Source organism: Peromyscus leucopus, chromosome 13, assembly GCF_004664715.2.
Source record: "Peromyscus leucopus breed LL Stock chromosome 13, UCI_PerLeu_2.1, whole genome shotgun sequence".
Classification (NCBI taxonomy): domain Eukaryota; kingdom Metazoa; phylum Chordata; class Mammalia; order Rodentia; family Cricetidae; genus Peromyscus; species Peromyscus leucopus.
The window spans coordinates 57,517,300-57,533,851 of NC_051074.1; the positions used below are offsets into that span (position 1 = coordinate 57,517,300).

Below are 16,552 nucleotides of genomic sequence, written 5' to 3' on the forward strand. Positions count from 1 at the left end.
GCTGGATGTAGTAATTGTGAACTTTTCATATGGAATTCAGGTTTTCAGTGTTGACTCAGGACTAAGGTTTACTATCTATAGGACTCTTGGTTGATTCAAAACTATGAGCCTCCAAACACACACACATGGATATTTCCCAAGTTCCTGCCCTGAGAAAACCCCTCCTAGATGCTATGTATGGCATGGGGTATCTGAGGGAGAGGAATCTACACACACCACGCTCTTTTGTCCGTTTACTTTATTCCTCTATGACAAAATTCTATCTACACAGCTTCAGCTCTGTCCTCACACTGAGCTCCTCTCTTTGCCTACTTTTCCTGTCCTCATAGTTTTAGTCAGCTCCTATGCTTTTGACCTGGTCTTTGTCCTCTGTTCCTTCATCCTCCATCTATCCTTCCTGGCTCCTTACCCCTGACCCTGATAAACTCTACAAGAGATCTGTTTTACTCTCTACAGAACTTCTCCTCTCTCTGTGGTTCTGTGTCTTCTGTTCCTGCCTCACCCTTCACTCTTCCTCTCCTCTCTCTGCCCATGCAGTTCTATGTCTGCCTCTGGAATTCTGTTCCAGTCCTTATTGCACCTGGTTAGGCAAAAAGCCCTATTGTCCTTGGTCAATTGTTCTGGAAAGCCACTAGGCTTGAAGGCAAGGGATGGTATGAGCTTCATTTGCACAAGAAGCAAAGCTATGCATCTACAGCCCTGTCTTCTAGGCTCAGCAGGGAAATTAGTTACCTAGAAGTCAGCAGGTCTGAGAGGCTTAGCTGTTTGCCAAATGGTCTACAGTATTTGGACATGCAAGAATTTCATAGCAGAAGACAGCTGAAATATTAAGGCTGTATAACACCAACTATTCCATGATAAATGGCTTCCCATTTGACGGACCCTTGGCTGGTCAAAGTACATAGCTTTAATACACAGCTGAATCTCTATAATATATTTTTGTGGCCCACAAGGCGCGCGTGCGCGCGCACACACACACACACACATATACATACACACACATAACACTCTTATCAAATATATCTACATATACATTTATCAAATATATATTTATCACATATACACACTCTTATAAAATATATTTATATATACATTTATCAAATATGTATTTACCACAAACGCACATACACACACACACACACACACACACACACACACACACACACACACAGTCCTAAAGCATTAATATCTTTTTGAGAAATGACTTTTATGGCTAACAATAGTGTCCAAGACTCAAAAGACACTACAAACAAGTTTAACTTCCTCAATCAAATGTCTGTGTGTGTTTGCTTCTTGAAACAAAGTAATTGAGAGTAGGAAATTTATAAAGAACAGAAACAATTTCTCACAGTTCTGGAGGCCTGGAAGTCCAGGATGGAGTCTCTGACAGGGTTGGTGTGTGATGAGACTCTGCTCCACTTCTGGGTAGCACCTTATAACTGGTGTCCTCTGGAGATGCTAAAAGCTTTGCCTTTGGTCAGTAGGGCCAGAGGCAGTTGCCCCCTTTAAAGGCATGAATCCATTCTTAAAGGCTCTCGTGGTACAATCAACATCCTCAAAGCCTCCATTTCTTAATACCATTACAATGAGGATTAAGTTTCAACAAGAATTTTGGAGGGGACATATTCAAAACATAACACAGAAATAGTTATGAGCAATAAAAGTTATATAATTTCTCCTCCTTAAGCAGGAAAGACAGTTATTATTTTCAGTCTTCAATGTGTGTATAGTCACATTTCAAGTGTACAGCCCCACTAAGCTGAAACCAAGAACAAAGGGTGCACCAAATATAAAATGCCATCCTCCCAGGAACAGATCCTTCTAAGGCTGTGGTAACAACAGTCCTCAGAAGTAGGTTCCAGCTTGTCCACTAGACTGGTTATGGCGTTCTTTAGTGTACATGCTTTGTGAAGCCCACCAAAAGTGACAGTCCCATTCTTCTGAAAGCCAGTAAAATAGAAGTGGATTTGGATGTCAATCAATGCAGTTTCACCCAAGTAACTAATGCAGACATCAACCCACGAAGCTTGAATTCCATGTGCCCCAACTCCTAATAAAAGATCAGCACTGTGTGCAGGACTTGGCCTGAATCATAAGGTTCTCCTTTCAAATATAGCATGCAATAAATTCAGTTTTGCCATTTGACATCAGATATTGAGTGCTGGACTCTCTAACCCTGGGCAGTCTTATAGTCACTACTCTTTGCTTTATCATAATTGTGTACTTATATTAGGTCTTGTTATATCAACATAAAATGCTATTACTTGGACTTATACAGGGACGCTTGGCAAAATCTGGGAGGAGGGGACTGGACCTGCCTGGACTGAGTCTATCAGGTCGATCTCAATCCTCAGGGGAGGCCTTGATCTGGAGGTGGTGGAAATGGGGGGTGGGCTGGGGGGAAGGGGAGGGGGCAGGAAGGGGGAGAACAAGGGAATCTGTGGCTGTTATGTAGAACTGAACAGTATTGTAAAATAAATTTAAAAAAATGCTATTACTTGGGAATTAGTTCAGATATTATGCCAATCCTTTATGTATGTTAAGTCTAGATTATCCAACCCACCATTTAATAACTGAAATAACAAATACAAAGCTCAGTTTGCTACTTACTAGTGTGAGAAGGAGCAGATCAGACTCCTGTATTCAATAAACAGCCTTTTAATAACCTAAGAAACTGTAAATACAGTCTTTGACATGTGTTGTTTATAAATCTTATTAAAGATACACTTTGTGACCACCCAGAAGTGTGTACATTTAGAAGGTACAGAAGAGTGTCTCCTGTTTTTACAGATCATTTCATTTCCAGAGAGTATTCTTGATTGGTCTGGGAGGAAGGATGTTTACAACTAATTGATCACAACCAGTTAGAGAGGCTCCTACTCTATGTGTCTCGAACATCTCACAGACACAAAGCATTGTATTATTCAGTAGCCATTTCACTTAACACTTCACTAAATTCATTCTGAAAAATGGCAAATATCATGTGACAGCATCTACTATATAAAACAAACTAATTTAAATTTATTGTGTGGAAAATAGGGAAGAGGATAAAAAGATGGGGTGGTTCTGCAATAACATAAAAGACTTCATGAAGGACAAAGTCCCCAATCCTCGTCACACAGCATGTTCTTAAATACAGAACAGGCCAGCCCCGCTTGCTGGCCAGCAGAATCATGGAGGCAAAACTTCTCACAAGGAGGCTCCTTCATCAAGGACATTTCTTTTCTGTGTCAGAATAGTACTTCTTAGGCATAAGCCCAAGGTTTTGTTTAGTCTCCCATCGATGTAGAATTGACTGGCTGGATGAAATATCAAGCCGCTTATCTTGATTCTGTAGGGAAAAAAAAAATACACTCAACTCTGTCTGATGAGAACCAACAGTGTTTACAGCCTGTTACCCTCCGTAATGCCACTAATACATTCAGATAGGTAGATTTGATCTCGATGGCTTGGGGAAGGTAAAACATCTAGAGAAACTTAGTCCACTGGTTTCCTAACAGCAGTTGAAAGAAACCCACAGGTGAGTAAGGAGCGGCTAGATGACTAGGAGGGCTTCTGTAGTCAGACATGGAGAAGGAAAACTTCAGACTTCTTCACAACCACCATGCCAGTCTCACCTCTTCTGGCCACTTGTCTTCCCGGGGAAGCCTCTGCAGCCGGTTTTTGGTCAGCTCAAGTTGTAAGCCATCGAACCTGCATTTAAACCAGCGGTGAGCTTCTTCCAGGTTAGCTGTTATCTGAACACAGAAATAGCCACAAGTTCTTTTGGGTACGAGCCTGGGAGATTTACACCTAGCTATCAGAAGACTCAAATGATCACAGGGACTCTTGCCATGTGTACGACACAGCCACTGGGCTGAGGGAACACTCTCTGAGTGAGGCCTTAGAGGATGCATGCAGGCTCCTGTTTCCCAGGCACTTCCTCAGAACCCCCTGCATATCCTACACCTGGTGGGGCACTAACAGAGAGGGGCTAGCAGCTGTGTGCTTCCAGGGAGCACTAACAGAGTGTGGCTAGCAGCTGTGTGCTTCCAGGAGCACTAACAGAGTGTGGCTAGCAGCTGTGTGCTTCCAGGAGCACTAACAGAGTGTGGCTAGCAGCTGTGTGCTTCCAGGGAGCACTAACAGAGTGTGGCTAGCAGCTGTGTGCTTCCAGACACTTTCTGACATCAGCGAGGCCATCATGTGGGCACATGATGGGATAGTGAGATGAAAGCCCTGGACTCACTTGCTAGAATGTAACTTGACTTTCAGGAACTACAAAAATATTTTCAGGTCTGTTGGGACAACCTGGTAACAGCAACAACTTCCCTCTCCAAACCCAGCCCAACCCTTCCTCCAGGTGTTTTTTGCCAGAAGTACAGGGAAAGACTGAAATAAATTACACCTCCTATTGTATGGCAAATGAGAGGGAACTGACATTGAAACTTACTGAAAAGTCTACTAGAGCAAACAGTAGTGGGTCTCAGCTAATGAATTACTCTGTAAACACAGTAATGAATAGTTCAGAGAAAGTAAACACAGGCTGAGAAGACAACTCATTGGGTAAAGTGCTGGCTGTGGAGGAACGAGGACCTCAGTTTGATTCCCAGAACCCACATCAGAAGATGGTCTGGGTGTGGTGGCATGTACTTGTAATCCCAGAGCCAGGGAGGAGGAGACAAGCAGATCCCTGGGACACGCTGGCTGGCCGGCCTAGTCTAGTTGCTGAGTTCCAGTCCAATAATAGACCCTGTCTCAGAAAAAAAAAAAAAAAAAAGGGTGGATGGTACCCGAGGATACCCAAGGTTGTCCTCTGGCTTCCACATGCATGCTTACACTCATACACATGCACCCCATACATGAACATATATGCATGTGCATTCACACACTCAAAAATGAGAGTAAATGTAACTTTGTTAAGGGCACGTAGAAAGCGTCATAGTTGGCACTCAAACTTGGGGCTGTCAAGAATCCTTTTCTTCCTAATATACTCATTGGCAGGTTATACTGCCATGTAACTTAATGGTCATCCAGGGACAAATGGTAAATGGACAGCTAGGTTACTGTGATACTTTAGAATTTCCTTTGCATGCCACCCTAACACCCACTGACATATGGTGCCAGGCTGTCATTACTGTAGTCTCCGGGGTTCTGCATGGGGAAGAGCAGTGGTGTGAACGGTGCAGGAATATCCAACCACTTTCTGATTAGATTCAGGACAACTCATGTCTGGGAGCAATTCACTTCAGATCCACACCTTGCTGTCCTTCCCTTCTGTTGAGTGGTATGTTCTTAGACATCAGATTTCACTAATATTCTAGCATTGATCATCATCAGGACATCTTATCTAAAATTCTTCACAATAAAGATGACACTTAGTGAACTGTTGGCCTTCGCCTGCTGTACTCCCGACAACCACGTCACTGGCAGAGTTCACAGCGCTGTGTTTTAGGGTTGCCGTACCTCTGTAAGCACCTGAGTCTGGCTCACCTGTTCTGATTCCACACTGGCTTCTTTTAGTTTATTCTCTGTTGCTTCTTTACATCTCTTCAGTTGTCTGATAGTTACTTCCAATTCCTGAAAATGTGATAGATTTTAATAAACTTCCAATGTGCCATATAGAACCAAAATGCTTCAAATTTATAACATGGCAACTAGATCATGAAAACAAGACAGGACACTTCTGAAGTTCTATTTCGTATTTTAATACAATTTAATCTATAGTGTATCCAAAGAGTTTGATTTTGGTTTATGGATTCTGCCAAGAGAAATTAATTTAATGTCTCTGCTCTAGCTCTTTTGTAAAAGCAAACTGAGAATGATGATTATTTTCCATATTTCTAACTACCATGATTTCAGTATGAAATGTCCTTCAAAAGGCTCATGGCTGAATGCTTAATCTTCAGTTGGTGGGTTTATTTTGGAAACTCTAGGAAGTGGGGCTAGCTGGTTCCTGGGGGTATCTGAAGGATATACCCAGCCCAGTCCTGCGCACCATGATGTGGGCAGTCTCCTTCTATATGTGCTCCTGTTCTCATGCTGTCCAGCCGGGGTCCAGAATCAACAGAGCCAGGGTCTGCAGACTAAAACCTATGACCTTTGACCTGACCTCCTTTAGCTGTTTGTGTCAGGTGTTCTGGTCACTGCAATAAGGAGAGTAACGATGTATCCTTTTTAACATGGATCTTCCTGTTTTACTGCTGGGAAGAGACACCATGACCAAGGCAACGCTTATAAAGGAAAACATTTAATTGGTGCTGGCTCACAGCTTCAGACAGTCCATTATCATCACATCAGGGGAACATGGCGCCTGCAGCAGGTATGGCTGGAGGAGGAGCTGAGAGTTCTACATCTTGATTCACGGGCAGCATGGAGTGAACTAACTTGAGCTTCTGAGACCTCAGAGCCCATCCCCACAGTGACACACCTCCTCCAGCAGGGCCCCGCCTACTCCAGCGAGGCCACACCTCCTCCAGCAGGGCCCCGCCTACTCCAGCGAGGCCACACCTCCTCCAGCAGGGCCCCGCCTACCCCAGCGAGGCCACACCTCCCAATAGCACAGTCCCTATGGGCCAAGTACTCAAACACATGAGTCTATGGGGCACGGGGGCCATACCTGTTCAAACCACCACAACAGGCGTTTTACTTTTTTCACAGAGTCTAGGCAAATCTAAGTGCCATTTCACCGGATTTAGGTACATATACTTGCTAGCAACTGTTGAGAGGAACCTTAAGAAGTCTTTACCTCACACCGATTTTCTAGGTCCTGCCTCATTTTCCGCTCGGCCACTAGTCTCAGCTCCTGCTGTTTATTCCGCGCCGAGGTTTCACATTGGCTCTTAGCTAACCGTTCCATCTCCTTCTGCAGGGCATTCATCTCAGACACAAATCTCTGGATACTCAGAGACTGGTGGGGAACAAGAAGGGACACACGGTGAAGCCAAGCGAACCTCACAGGACCAGAAAACAGTTTATGGGACTCACACTTTACCTGTTCGTAGTTCTTTTTCTGATATTGGTCCTTAATTATCTCCATTTGCCTCAATTCTTTTTCTATTTGCTGAAAGTAAATGTTAAAATAACATAAAAAAAAGTAATGGCCAGTAGACTGACTTGGGCTTTTAGCTGACTGAATTCTAAGTTTTCAGTTTCTGCTGGGCTCTATTTCCTATCTAGCCCACTGACCCCAAAAGAGTCAGGATGGGCAGTCTTCTGCACACACTGGGTACATGAGGACCGCCCACCTTGGAAAAGATGGATGGAGACAGACATGTACACAGCAGTGTCTCCACCAAAGCAGAGAGGATCCCACAGAGGTAACCTGCCCACTTCCCAGAGAACACACGCTGTTGCTGGGCTCTGAAATGACCTCCCGGATCCCGCAGCATCGGACCCTCCCAACCCGCTGAGGCAGCAAGGAGAGGGCTGGGCTCCTCAGACAACCTTCATCCTCTCCAGATTCTGCACGTTGTTTGCCTTGGCCGACAAGTGCAGCTTTATCTGAGCCTTCTGGTTCTTGAGTCTCTCCTTGTTATTGTTCACCACCTTCTCCAGCTCCGTCAGCTTCTGTCGTAGCTCTCGGTTTGTCCGGGACACTTCCACTGATCTGAAGTTGGCTTCGTCAAGAGCTTTCTTCAGCTTAGAAGACAAGAGAACAAGAGAGAAGGTATACTTCTACCTGCTCTTCAGTGAGGGGAGCTTCACTTTGTTCCTGCATTTACAGAGTGGGGGCTGGGGAGACGCCCAGCAGTTAAGAGCGCGGCTGCTCCGGCAGAGGTCCCAGGTCCCAGGTCCCTGATTCATTTCCCAGCACCCACGTGGTGGCTCACAACCATCTGTAACTCCGGGTCCAGTGGACCTGATGCCTTCCTTCTGGCCTCTGAGGGTACTGGGCATGCACATGGAACACAAACCTACATACAGGCCAAAGACTTACACATATAAAAAATAAATAGGAAAATGATATGCATGATGTCTGATTACACAGAGCAACAAATCCGGTGATTTTCACCATTTTTAACATTTGAGAGTAAACTACTCTTTAGATAATGAATGTGAACTATGTAGTCATGAGCTGCATTTTACAAGCATGACTGTGGAGAGACCTAAGTTCCAGTCTCAGCTTCGTCACCTATGAGTAGGTTTGTGTAATTAACTTCCTCAAGCCTCAGGTTCATCAACTGAAAAATGAGTGGATAGCCTACTTAAGGGGATAAGTTAGAATTAAGTAAAACAAATAAAGAAAGAAAACAGAACCCAGTTGTTGTAGATATTTTAAGGTGTGTTACATTTGTTTATGCCGTGGAACATTTGTTTAATGATGCAAAAATGTGTTCCATTCTTTTATGTTGCATTTGTTTAACTCTGTGAAGCTGAGATACCTGTCTAAAACAATTGACCGGTCTAATAAAGAGCTGGATGGCCAATAGCTAGGCAGGAGAAAGGACAGGTGGGGCTGACAGGCAGAGAGAATAAATGTGAAGAGAAATCTGGGGGAAGATCAAGGTATGAGAAAAGGAGGAGGACACCAGGGGCCAGCCACCCTGCCACACAGCCAGGCACGGAGTAAGAAGTAAAGAAAGGTATACAGCAATAGAGAAAGATAAAAGCCCAGAGGCACAATATAGATGGGATAATTTAAGAATAGCTGGCAAGAAACAAGCCAAGCTAAGGCCATGAATTTGTAAGTAAGAGTAAGTCCCCGAGTGTTCATTTGGGAACTGGGTGGTGGGCCCCCCAAGAGCAAAGGGTAAGAGTAAAGACCAACCAACAGCACCTGGTACACAGTCATCGCTCAGAGATTACTACCACACTACAATCATTTTCTTGTTGTCCCATGGCTCTAAAACTGAAAATAAAGTTAGAGTAGTTGCATACACGGGGCAGGTGTTCACCACTATTGCATGCATTTGATGGTGCTGCTGCTTGTTCTGAAAGCACTTTAGTCATTTTGTCTCATGGAGAAGTGATATGATGATGAACGACTTTGCATCGTCCTAGTCCTCACAATGCTCCTTTAAATCCACACAACTTGAGTTTTAAAGAGGAGCTGAAGGGGGGAGGAGCAGAGGGAAGGCTCCTCGCGGCTGGGGGCGTCTGACACACCCCGTCAGAGCTTTCTGCCCTCGCTCTCACCACAGGGTTCTGTCTTTAGACCTCACTGGTCCAGCACACCCTCTGCTGCCATCACTGCCATCTATGACCCACTCCACCGCGGCCTCAAGGCAGACTAACACCAGCGTCTAGTTATGCTTGGCCATATGGCACAGATGCTTTAACTCTTTAAACAAACCTGAAAAGTAGTGGTGATGACCTTGATTTTATGACAGAGGAAATGGGTTCAGAAGTGAAGCCACATAGAAAGAATGAATACGTAGCTAATACAGGCAGGGCTGGGAGTCAGCAATGCTCTGAACTACGCACCACACCAATGACACACTCTGTCGCCAGGTTCCCTCACAGGTCACCATTATCACAGATGCTTCCTCTAGGGTTTCAGTGTTTTAAATTGAGGTTAATTTATGTGTCTGAGTGTTTCACCTGCCTGTATGTATGTATACCACATGTGCCTCATCCCCAATAAGGTCAGAGAGGGCACTGGATCCCCTGCAATGGGAATTATGGGGAGGCCATGAGCCATATGGGCACCAGGAACACATTTCTGGTGCTAAGTGAGATCAAGAAGTGCTCCTAACTTCTGAGCCATCTCTCCAGCTCCAGGTTTCATTTTTCTACGTGTTCTGAGCAATAAGTTCTAAACAATGGTATTGTTTACATTTAGGATACCTATTTGTTTCCCATAGAACTTGCTTTTTATAACATATTTATACAGTGGTTTGCAGGTCACAAAACTTTTATAAATATTAGTTGAAGTTAACGTGTTAACTGGATCTGTCAATTACAATTACTAAATGTATCAAATTTGTTAAAACACAATTCACCTCAAGTCTTGAGTATGTTTACTACTTTCTATTTTTTATTACTTAAAACAATTTTTAAATTTAAATACATTTTGATCATATTCTTCTAATTACCCGAGTCCTTCCAGATCTTCTCCCTTCCTGACCCACTGCACTTTAAATTCTTTCTCAATAAATAAACAAAATCCCAACACAACCACAAAACCCCTCAAAACCAAGAAAACAAAATAAAACCACACCAAAACCAAAACAAAGCATCAAACTGTAAGCAAATAAAAGCACACAAAAATTTATACCTTCCTCTTCCATGCTCAGTATACAACAGTTACCTGTTTATTCCTCTATTAAAATAGCCTTCTGAGTTACTTGCTCTCTTTTTCAACAGCACCGTTTTGCTTGGCCCTGACTGTCAATACCAGAAGGTATTATGGCTTTCTTATGCCCCTCATTCTCCCCTACTTTCTACTGTCACCACAGTAACTTGAAATTGTTCCCAGAGTGCTCAAGTTCACTTGATAATTCACAGCCAGTGGTCGAGCAGGCAAGGCCATGAGGTCCGGTGGCCCATCTATAACTTTCCTTCCCTGATTTCCATTTTTGTAGCTCAGCTTTGCCCAGGCTCTTAAAAAGGCCTAGCCCTGCATCTCTGTGAGACTCAAAGCTGTGTGCTGTTTCCTGTCTTCTAACTCTCAACCAGCCTAACATACCTTGAATCCCTTCAAAGCTGTGCACTGCCTCCAGTTATCCAGGAGAAGCCCTCTGAGGTCTTCTGTTTTTCTCATGTCCAGAGTGGCAATCACAACTAAACAAGGGTTATTTGGCTCATGCAGATAGCATGTGTCACATCTTCTACAGCTGCTTTTTGTTGTTGTTTTTGTTTGTTTTATGCAAGGTCTCATGTAGGCCAGGCTGGCCTTGAACTCAATTTGTAGCTGAGGGTCACCTTGAACTTCTGATTCTCCTCTCTTTACCTCCCAGGTGTTGGGGTTGCAATTGTGTACCACAGTGCCTGGAATGTGTGCTGCTGGAGATGGAGGCCAGAGCTCATGCAGCTGAGCAAGGCTTCTACACACTAAGGTGGATCCCCAGCCCTTCCGCTGCTGTTGGGTGTGTGAGCCTCTCCGGAGACAGCAGATACACAGTGGGTGGCAAGGCACCTGGGCTGAGGTGATTAGATCTGTCAGGTGGCCTCGGACAGGAAAGTTCTTAAGGCACCCCTCTGCTTGGCCTGTATCAGAAACAGCTTTCTTGGAAGTGTTGGTGTGCTGCTTGCTGAGAAGAGGGACCAGCTGCGGGCAGTGCACTGGCTCCACCCCACTCTAGTCCTCACCTCGGAAACTTCCCTCTGTGTGGCTTTCTTGGCAGTCTCTCTCTCCACCTGAAACTGCTTTCTCAGGGCTTCGATGCGCTCCGCATGTAATTCCGCTTCCACTTTGGACTCCTCAGCAATCCGCTCTCTGGGAGGAAACATGATAAATTCACTTTAAAATTTATCTTAAGAGTCGAGAAGGTTTTCAGGGGAATGTGCAACTCTCTCAAAGGTGTGTGATTTACAATGAGCAGCTCATCGGCCCCCAGTCAACCTCAGGAGCAGCAGCTGAGAACCGAGGGAAGAGGTGCCTGTGACTACCTGTGGTGTTAAACCAAACCTCGCTCTGTTCAACGGGATTCAGCCCAAAGCAGGAAAACAGCAGAGGGTACAATCAACATGAGAGGATTGTTGTTTTGTTTTGTCTGATATTAGCTATTTACTCTCCAGGTCAGTGTTTCTCAACCTTCCTAATGGTGCGACTCTTTAATACAGTTCTTCATGTTGTGGTGACCCTCAACCATGAAATTATTTTCCTTGCTACCTCATTAACTGTAATGTAAATATCTGTGTTTTCTGGTGGTCTTAGGTGACTCCTGTGAAAAGGTTGTCCGAATCCCCCCCTCAATGGGGTCGCACACACAGACTGATAACCAGTGTTTCAGGTTTAAGTTGCTAATTATACTGCTTCCTTTTCTTTGAAGCGAGAGCCTTTCATCTGATAAGCATTCCAGTTTGGGTTCTTTGGTTAAGACCCATGATTAGGCTTCTGAGAATGCAGAAATTCCCTGAAATGATAAGCAAAGTTCATGTGGCGTCTATGATTTTTTACTCTTACAAAGACATGTGAAAGTTGAACACCCATGAACTTAAGCAATCACTCCTTCCTGCCTTAAGATCGAGCAGGGTGGTAATGACTCAGCACAGGACCGGGACGCTCCTGAGTTACCTTATTTCTCAGAGTAGGTGGATCACGGCCTGGCCTGCCATCCTTTCCCTCACTGAGCATGCCTTCTGTGTGTTTGGGTTATGTGTCCACGCTCCCTATGTGCCTCCAGAAAAGCCTCTGCTAATGGATTCCATTTGTCCGTGTGGCAGCATGGGCACCGTGTGCTCAGGAGGCAACTGAGGCAGAAATGTGACTCCACCCCACTCTCAGCTCCTGGACCTCCCGTGCTCCTGACAGGGAACTTCACTGCATCATCTCAGTACCTGTGGGTGCCTTTACTTTCAAAACTTACGTGTGTGTGTGTGTGTGTGTGTGTGTGTGTGTGTGTGTGTGTGTGTGTGTGTCCGTGTCCGCAGCACTCATGTGGAGGCCAGAGTACAGTTTTCAGGAATCTGATCTCTTCTAACAAGTGAGTCCCAAGGACTGAACTCGGGTTTCAAGCTTGGCAGCCAAAGTCTTTACCTGTTGAGTCATAGCCCCAGCCCTTAATGTCAGTGTAATTCTTCCCTCCAGGCTTCCATTTCTGCTGCCACTTGTGTAGACATAGCTTCAATTCTCCTTACTGTAGAAGGAACACTCCACATGATCCTTGCCTAGCCTCACACTCAGTGACAACCCTTCCACTCTTGAATCTCTGAGTTCAGTGGGGCGCTTCTCTCCACCCTCAGATCAGAGCCCAAGCTCTCCTGTAGACCCCGGAAGGATGGCAGCAGAAGCACTCTTCTTCACACACAGCCTGAGCCCTCGTCTTCTCAGAGTCCTCCTGCCTGCCTCTCCTCGCCAGCTGAGTTTTGCTTCTATATGGTCAGGAATTTTCGAGCTCTAGAAGGGTCTTGTTCTGTGTAAACTTGTAGAGCTACTGAAATGGTCCTCTGAGAACGCTCGGGAGACAGCAGCTGCACACTCCAAGGCTCCTTCTCCGTCCGGTAGAGCCACCACTACCCTGTGACTTCCATCCTCCCCTACTGTCCCTTGAAGATGATGCACTTCAGTACATCAGCTCTCATCTTTGTAAACGTGAGTGCCAGCCTGTGACCTCTTTTCAGAACTAACCTGCATCTCTACATCTCACAATTCCATCTCAAAACCAATGCATCTAAAACATAATCTCCCAGGCTTGATCTTTCTTCCGAAGTGTGCACACAAACTAGTACAAATTTGTACAATATCAAGAGGTTGGTAAGTCTCAAGTGAGGTAGGATTCTTTGATGAAAATAGGAGCTATAGTGATAGGTAAAGTCCTATTCTGAAGCAAATGCTTATGGGTTTCACCTTACTCTTTCCCTGTCATTTACCTTGCCACAATTTTAGCAACTGTGAGAGGGATTATACTTTTGTCTTTTTAAACTGAAAATAGTTTTCTCATATAATTTATTCTGATTATTATCCCCTCCCTCACTTCCTCCCAGACCACCCTACTTCCCCACCCACCCAAATCTACAGTTCTTGCTTTCTCTTATTAGAAAACAAACAGAGGGGGCTGAGGAGATGGCTCAGAGGTTAAGATCACTGCTTGCTCTTCCAAAGGTCCTGAGTTCAATTCCCAGCAACCACATGGTGGCTCACAACCATCTGTAATGAGATCTGGTGTCATCTTCTAGCCTGCAGGGATATGCACAGACAGAACACTGTATACATAATAAATAAATCTTTACAAAAAAAGAAAGAAAACAAACAGAAAGAAAAATAATTGTAAAATAAAAACAAACCAACCTGGTTAGGACAAAACAAACAAATTAATAGAAAACACAGAGTACCTGAAGAATTTTCAGGCTCTTCAGGGATAGGAATGACTTACTAAGTAAATGCTGTGGAATAATGCTTTTGTACACTGGTTTAATAAAACACTGATTGTCTAGGAGCCAGGCAGGAAGTATAGGCGGGATAAGCCGACAAGAAGAATTCTGGGAAGGGGAAGGCTGAGTCAGGAGACACCAGCCCACTGTGCTTGGAGCAGCATGTAATGGCACACAGGTAAAGCCATGAAACACGTGGCAACATATAGATTAACAGAAATGGGATGAGTTTAATTATAAGAGCTAGTCAATGGTAGGCCTGGGCCGATGGCTGAGCACTTATAATTAATATTAAGCCTCTGTGTGGTTATTTTATAAAAGGCTGCAGGACTGTGGGTCTTCAGTTGGGACACAGAAAAACTTCTAGCTACATTTGGCGTATCAATAAGGGGTTCTTCAATTTCCATAAGGCCTAAAAGAGTTTAAAAAGGGCTTCTAAACACACAACAATGGAGCCAAAAACAGCTTACTACTTCTTGTCTCATGTGGGTCGAGATATAGAGACACCAAGGTACGGAGACGCTGTGGCGTGCAGGGTCATGGCGTGCGGGCTTGAGTGAAGCACGGCGGATTCCTGCCACTGTACACTGTGGCATCTGCAAGCCATGCAGCACACTGTGTGGTGGACTTAGCTTTTGCTAGTACAAAAAAAAAAAAAAAAGGTTTTGGGCTACATGCTGTTGGATGGAAGCCTAGACCCACTGCTTCCCCTAGTCGGCAGTGAGCATGGTTCTCCCACAGCTGGTGGTAATGTAGTTCTGCCACATTGGCAAGCTGAGGTGGGCAGAGCCAGCAGCCAAAGCTGCCATTTCACTCCTAATCATGCTGCAGTTCAAAGCAATAGATTCGCAATACGACAGATTCAGATAGGATAAACCCTAAACAGTTTACAGTGTGTTTAAAAATGTACATAGGCTTGGAAGAGAGAGGAAAAGGAATATAGACAGTTATATAAAGAAAGAAAGAGTTTTAAAAAATAAAGTCTTTAAAGAGACAGTAAAGATATATTATATAAAAAGAAACAAGCCACATAAAGATGGATATTACACACAGAATCTGGATTGTGTTGTCTTTGATATTTTTAACTGCAGAAAGATATTTGATTGTAAAGGCTGGTCAGTTAAATCAATATGTATATTTTAAAGGTATTTTGACTTTAAAACTTGGATTGAAGGATATGCTACTTTGGATAGGAGGCTCTGTTTTTGTTTCTACAGGAAGCAAGCGATTATGGATTTGTTCCAGGTTAAGATGGATCAGATTTGATCATGCCAGACCTCCTATACCTTAACAGATGGTACCTATCAACAAAGGTTATAACCAGTCTTCCCATGACTTGACCATAATTCTTAATTTTCTCAGGATCCCCATAAGAATACAGTGCCCTTGCTGGCAGTGGTGGCATATACCTTCAATCCCAGCACTTGGGAGGCAGAGCCAGGAGGATCTCTGTGAGTTCAAGGCCAGCCTGGTCTACAGAGTGAGATCCAGGACAGGCACCAAAGCTACACGGAGAAACCCCGTCTCAAAAAAACAAAAAACAAAAAAACCAACCCCAAAACAAAAACAAAAACAAAGAAAAACCAACAGCGCTCTTTATCAGCAGGAAGTAGCCTAGAAAACTATGTCCACATTCCCAAAAAATGGATTATGGATATTTGTTTTTTCTTAGGTTGTTGGTTACAAATTGTTATTGGGCATAGTCAATCTATTTCTAAAAGAAGAAAAGAGGATATGATATAGATATATAGGATATAGATATGATAGGATAAAAGGGTAGATTGTTGAATCTACTTTTAAAAAACAACTTGCTTAAAATATTTTACATTGCTATGAATTTTAGTTTATTAATATAAATTTAAAGTTAATTTTGTTATACTATATATATATTTCTACTCTTGTTTAAGGTATTATGTTTATATAACTCATTTAAATTGTAATGTATAGTTGAGAAATACAGATTAATAATTAGTCTTCTATGATAGTCAAACTTATAGTCACATTAAGTTTTCTAGGTATACATAGATATAATCCAATTAGGTAGGTAATCTTCAAACACTTCAAAGACCTACAGAATATGGCATTTAAAATGTTTTAAAAACTTAGACTTTTTTTGGACAATGAGACACATCTGCTCCTGGCAACACCAATCTACTTCAGAGAAGATAATGGGCACTGAAGAAACTCATTATGGAATTTGCTTTCTTTGTGGCCATTGGACAAAAAAAATGCCCTCGCAAGGACTGCTTGATAATAAACTGGACATGCAGGACCCATAGAAAGGTGACCACTGAACTTTGCCAGGTAAGATGGTCCTTCAGGTTCCTGCTTTGCAGAAGAAACTGCCAGACATTCTACAGGACATAGGAATAAGCAACTGAGAGACTCTAGGCCTGTGGGCTGAAGATGGACGGCCCAACGTTGCAGAGGAACTCTGGATGACTGTCCAGGCAGACAGCTGTCTCTGTCATTCTAGAATTTTGAAAGTTGCTTACAATGAACTTCCTGTTTACTTAGGTAATATTATATCCTTCTGGGATCTCTGATGTAGTTGAAGACTAGATAATTATGATTTTCCTTGGTTATGATAAAAGAT

At 43.6% G+C, this 16,552-nt stretch overlaps 1 protein-coding gene across 5 annotated transcripts in view; it reads right to left on the reverse strand.

Annotated features, from left to right (window-relative positions):
* Positions 1-2,994: 2,994 nt before the first annotated feature.
* Positions 2,995-16,552, reverse strand: part of Ccdc150 (coiled-coil domain containing 150) — a 95,494-nt gene continuing 81,936 nt past the window's right edge. For 4 of the 5 annotated variants that reach the window (XM_037210413.1, XM_028886408.2, XM_037210415.1 and 1 more), the window contains 7 exons: positions 11,233-11,359; positions 7,426-7,620; positions 6,974-7,042; positions 6,728-6,889; positions 5,473-5,559; positions 3,618-3,737; positions 2,995-3,331 (listed from right to left, as the gene is read on the reverse strand). In XM_037210413.1, the coding sequence (XP_037066308.1) occupies positions 3,209-3,331; positions 3,618-3,737; positions 5,473-5,559; positions 6,728-6,889; positions 6,974-7,042; positions 7,426-7,620; positions 11,233-11,359 (883 nt within the window). In that variant the 3' untranslated portion in view covers positions 2,995-3,208. The other variant, XM_037210414.1, reaches the window with a different exon arrangement.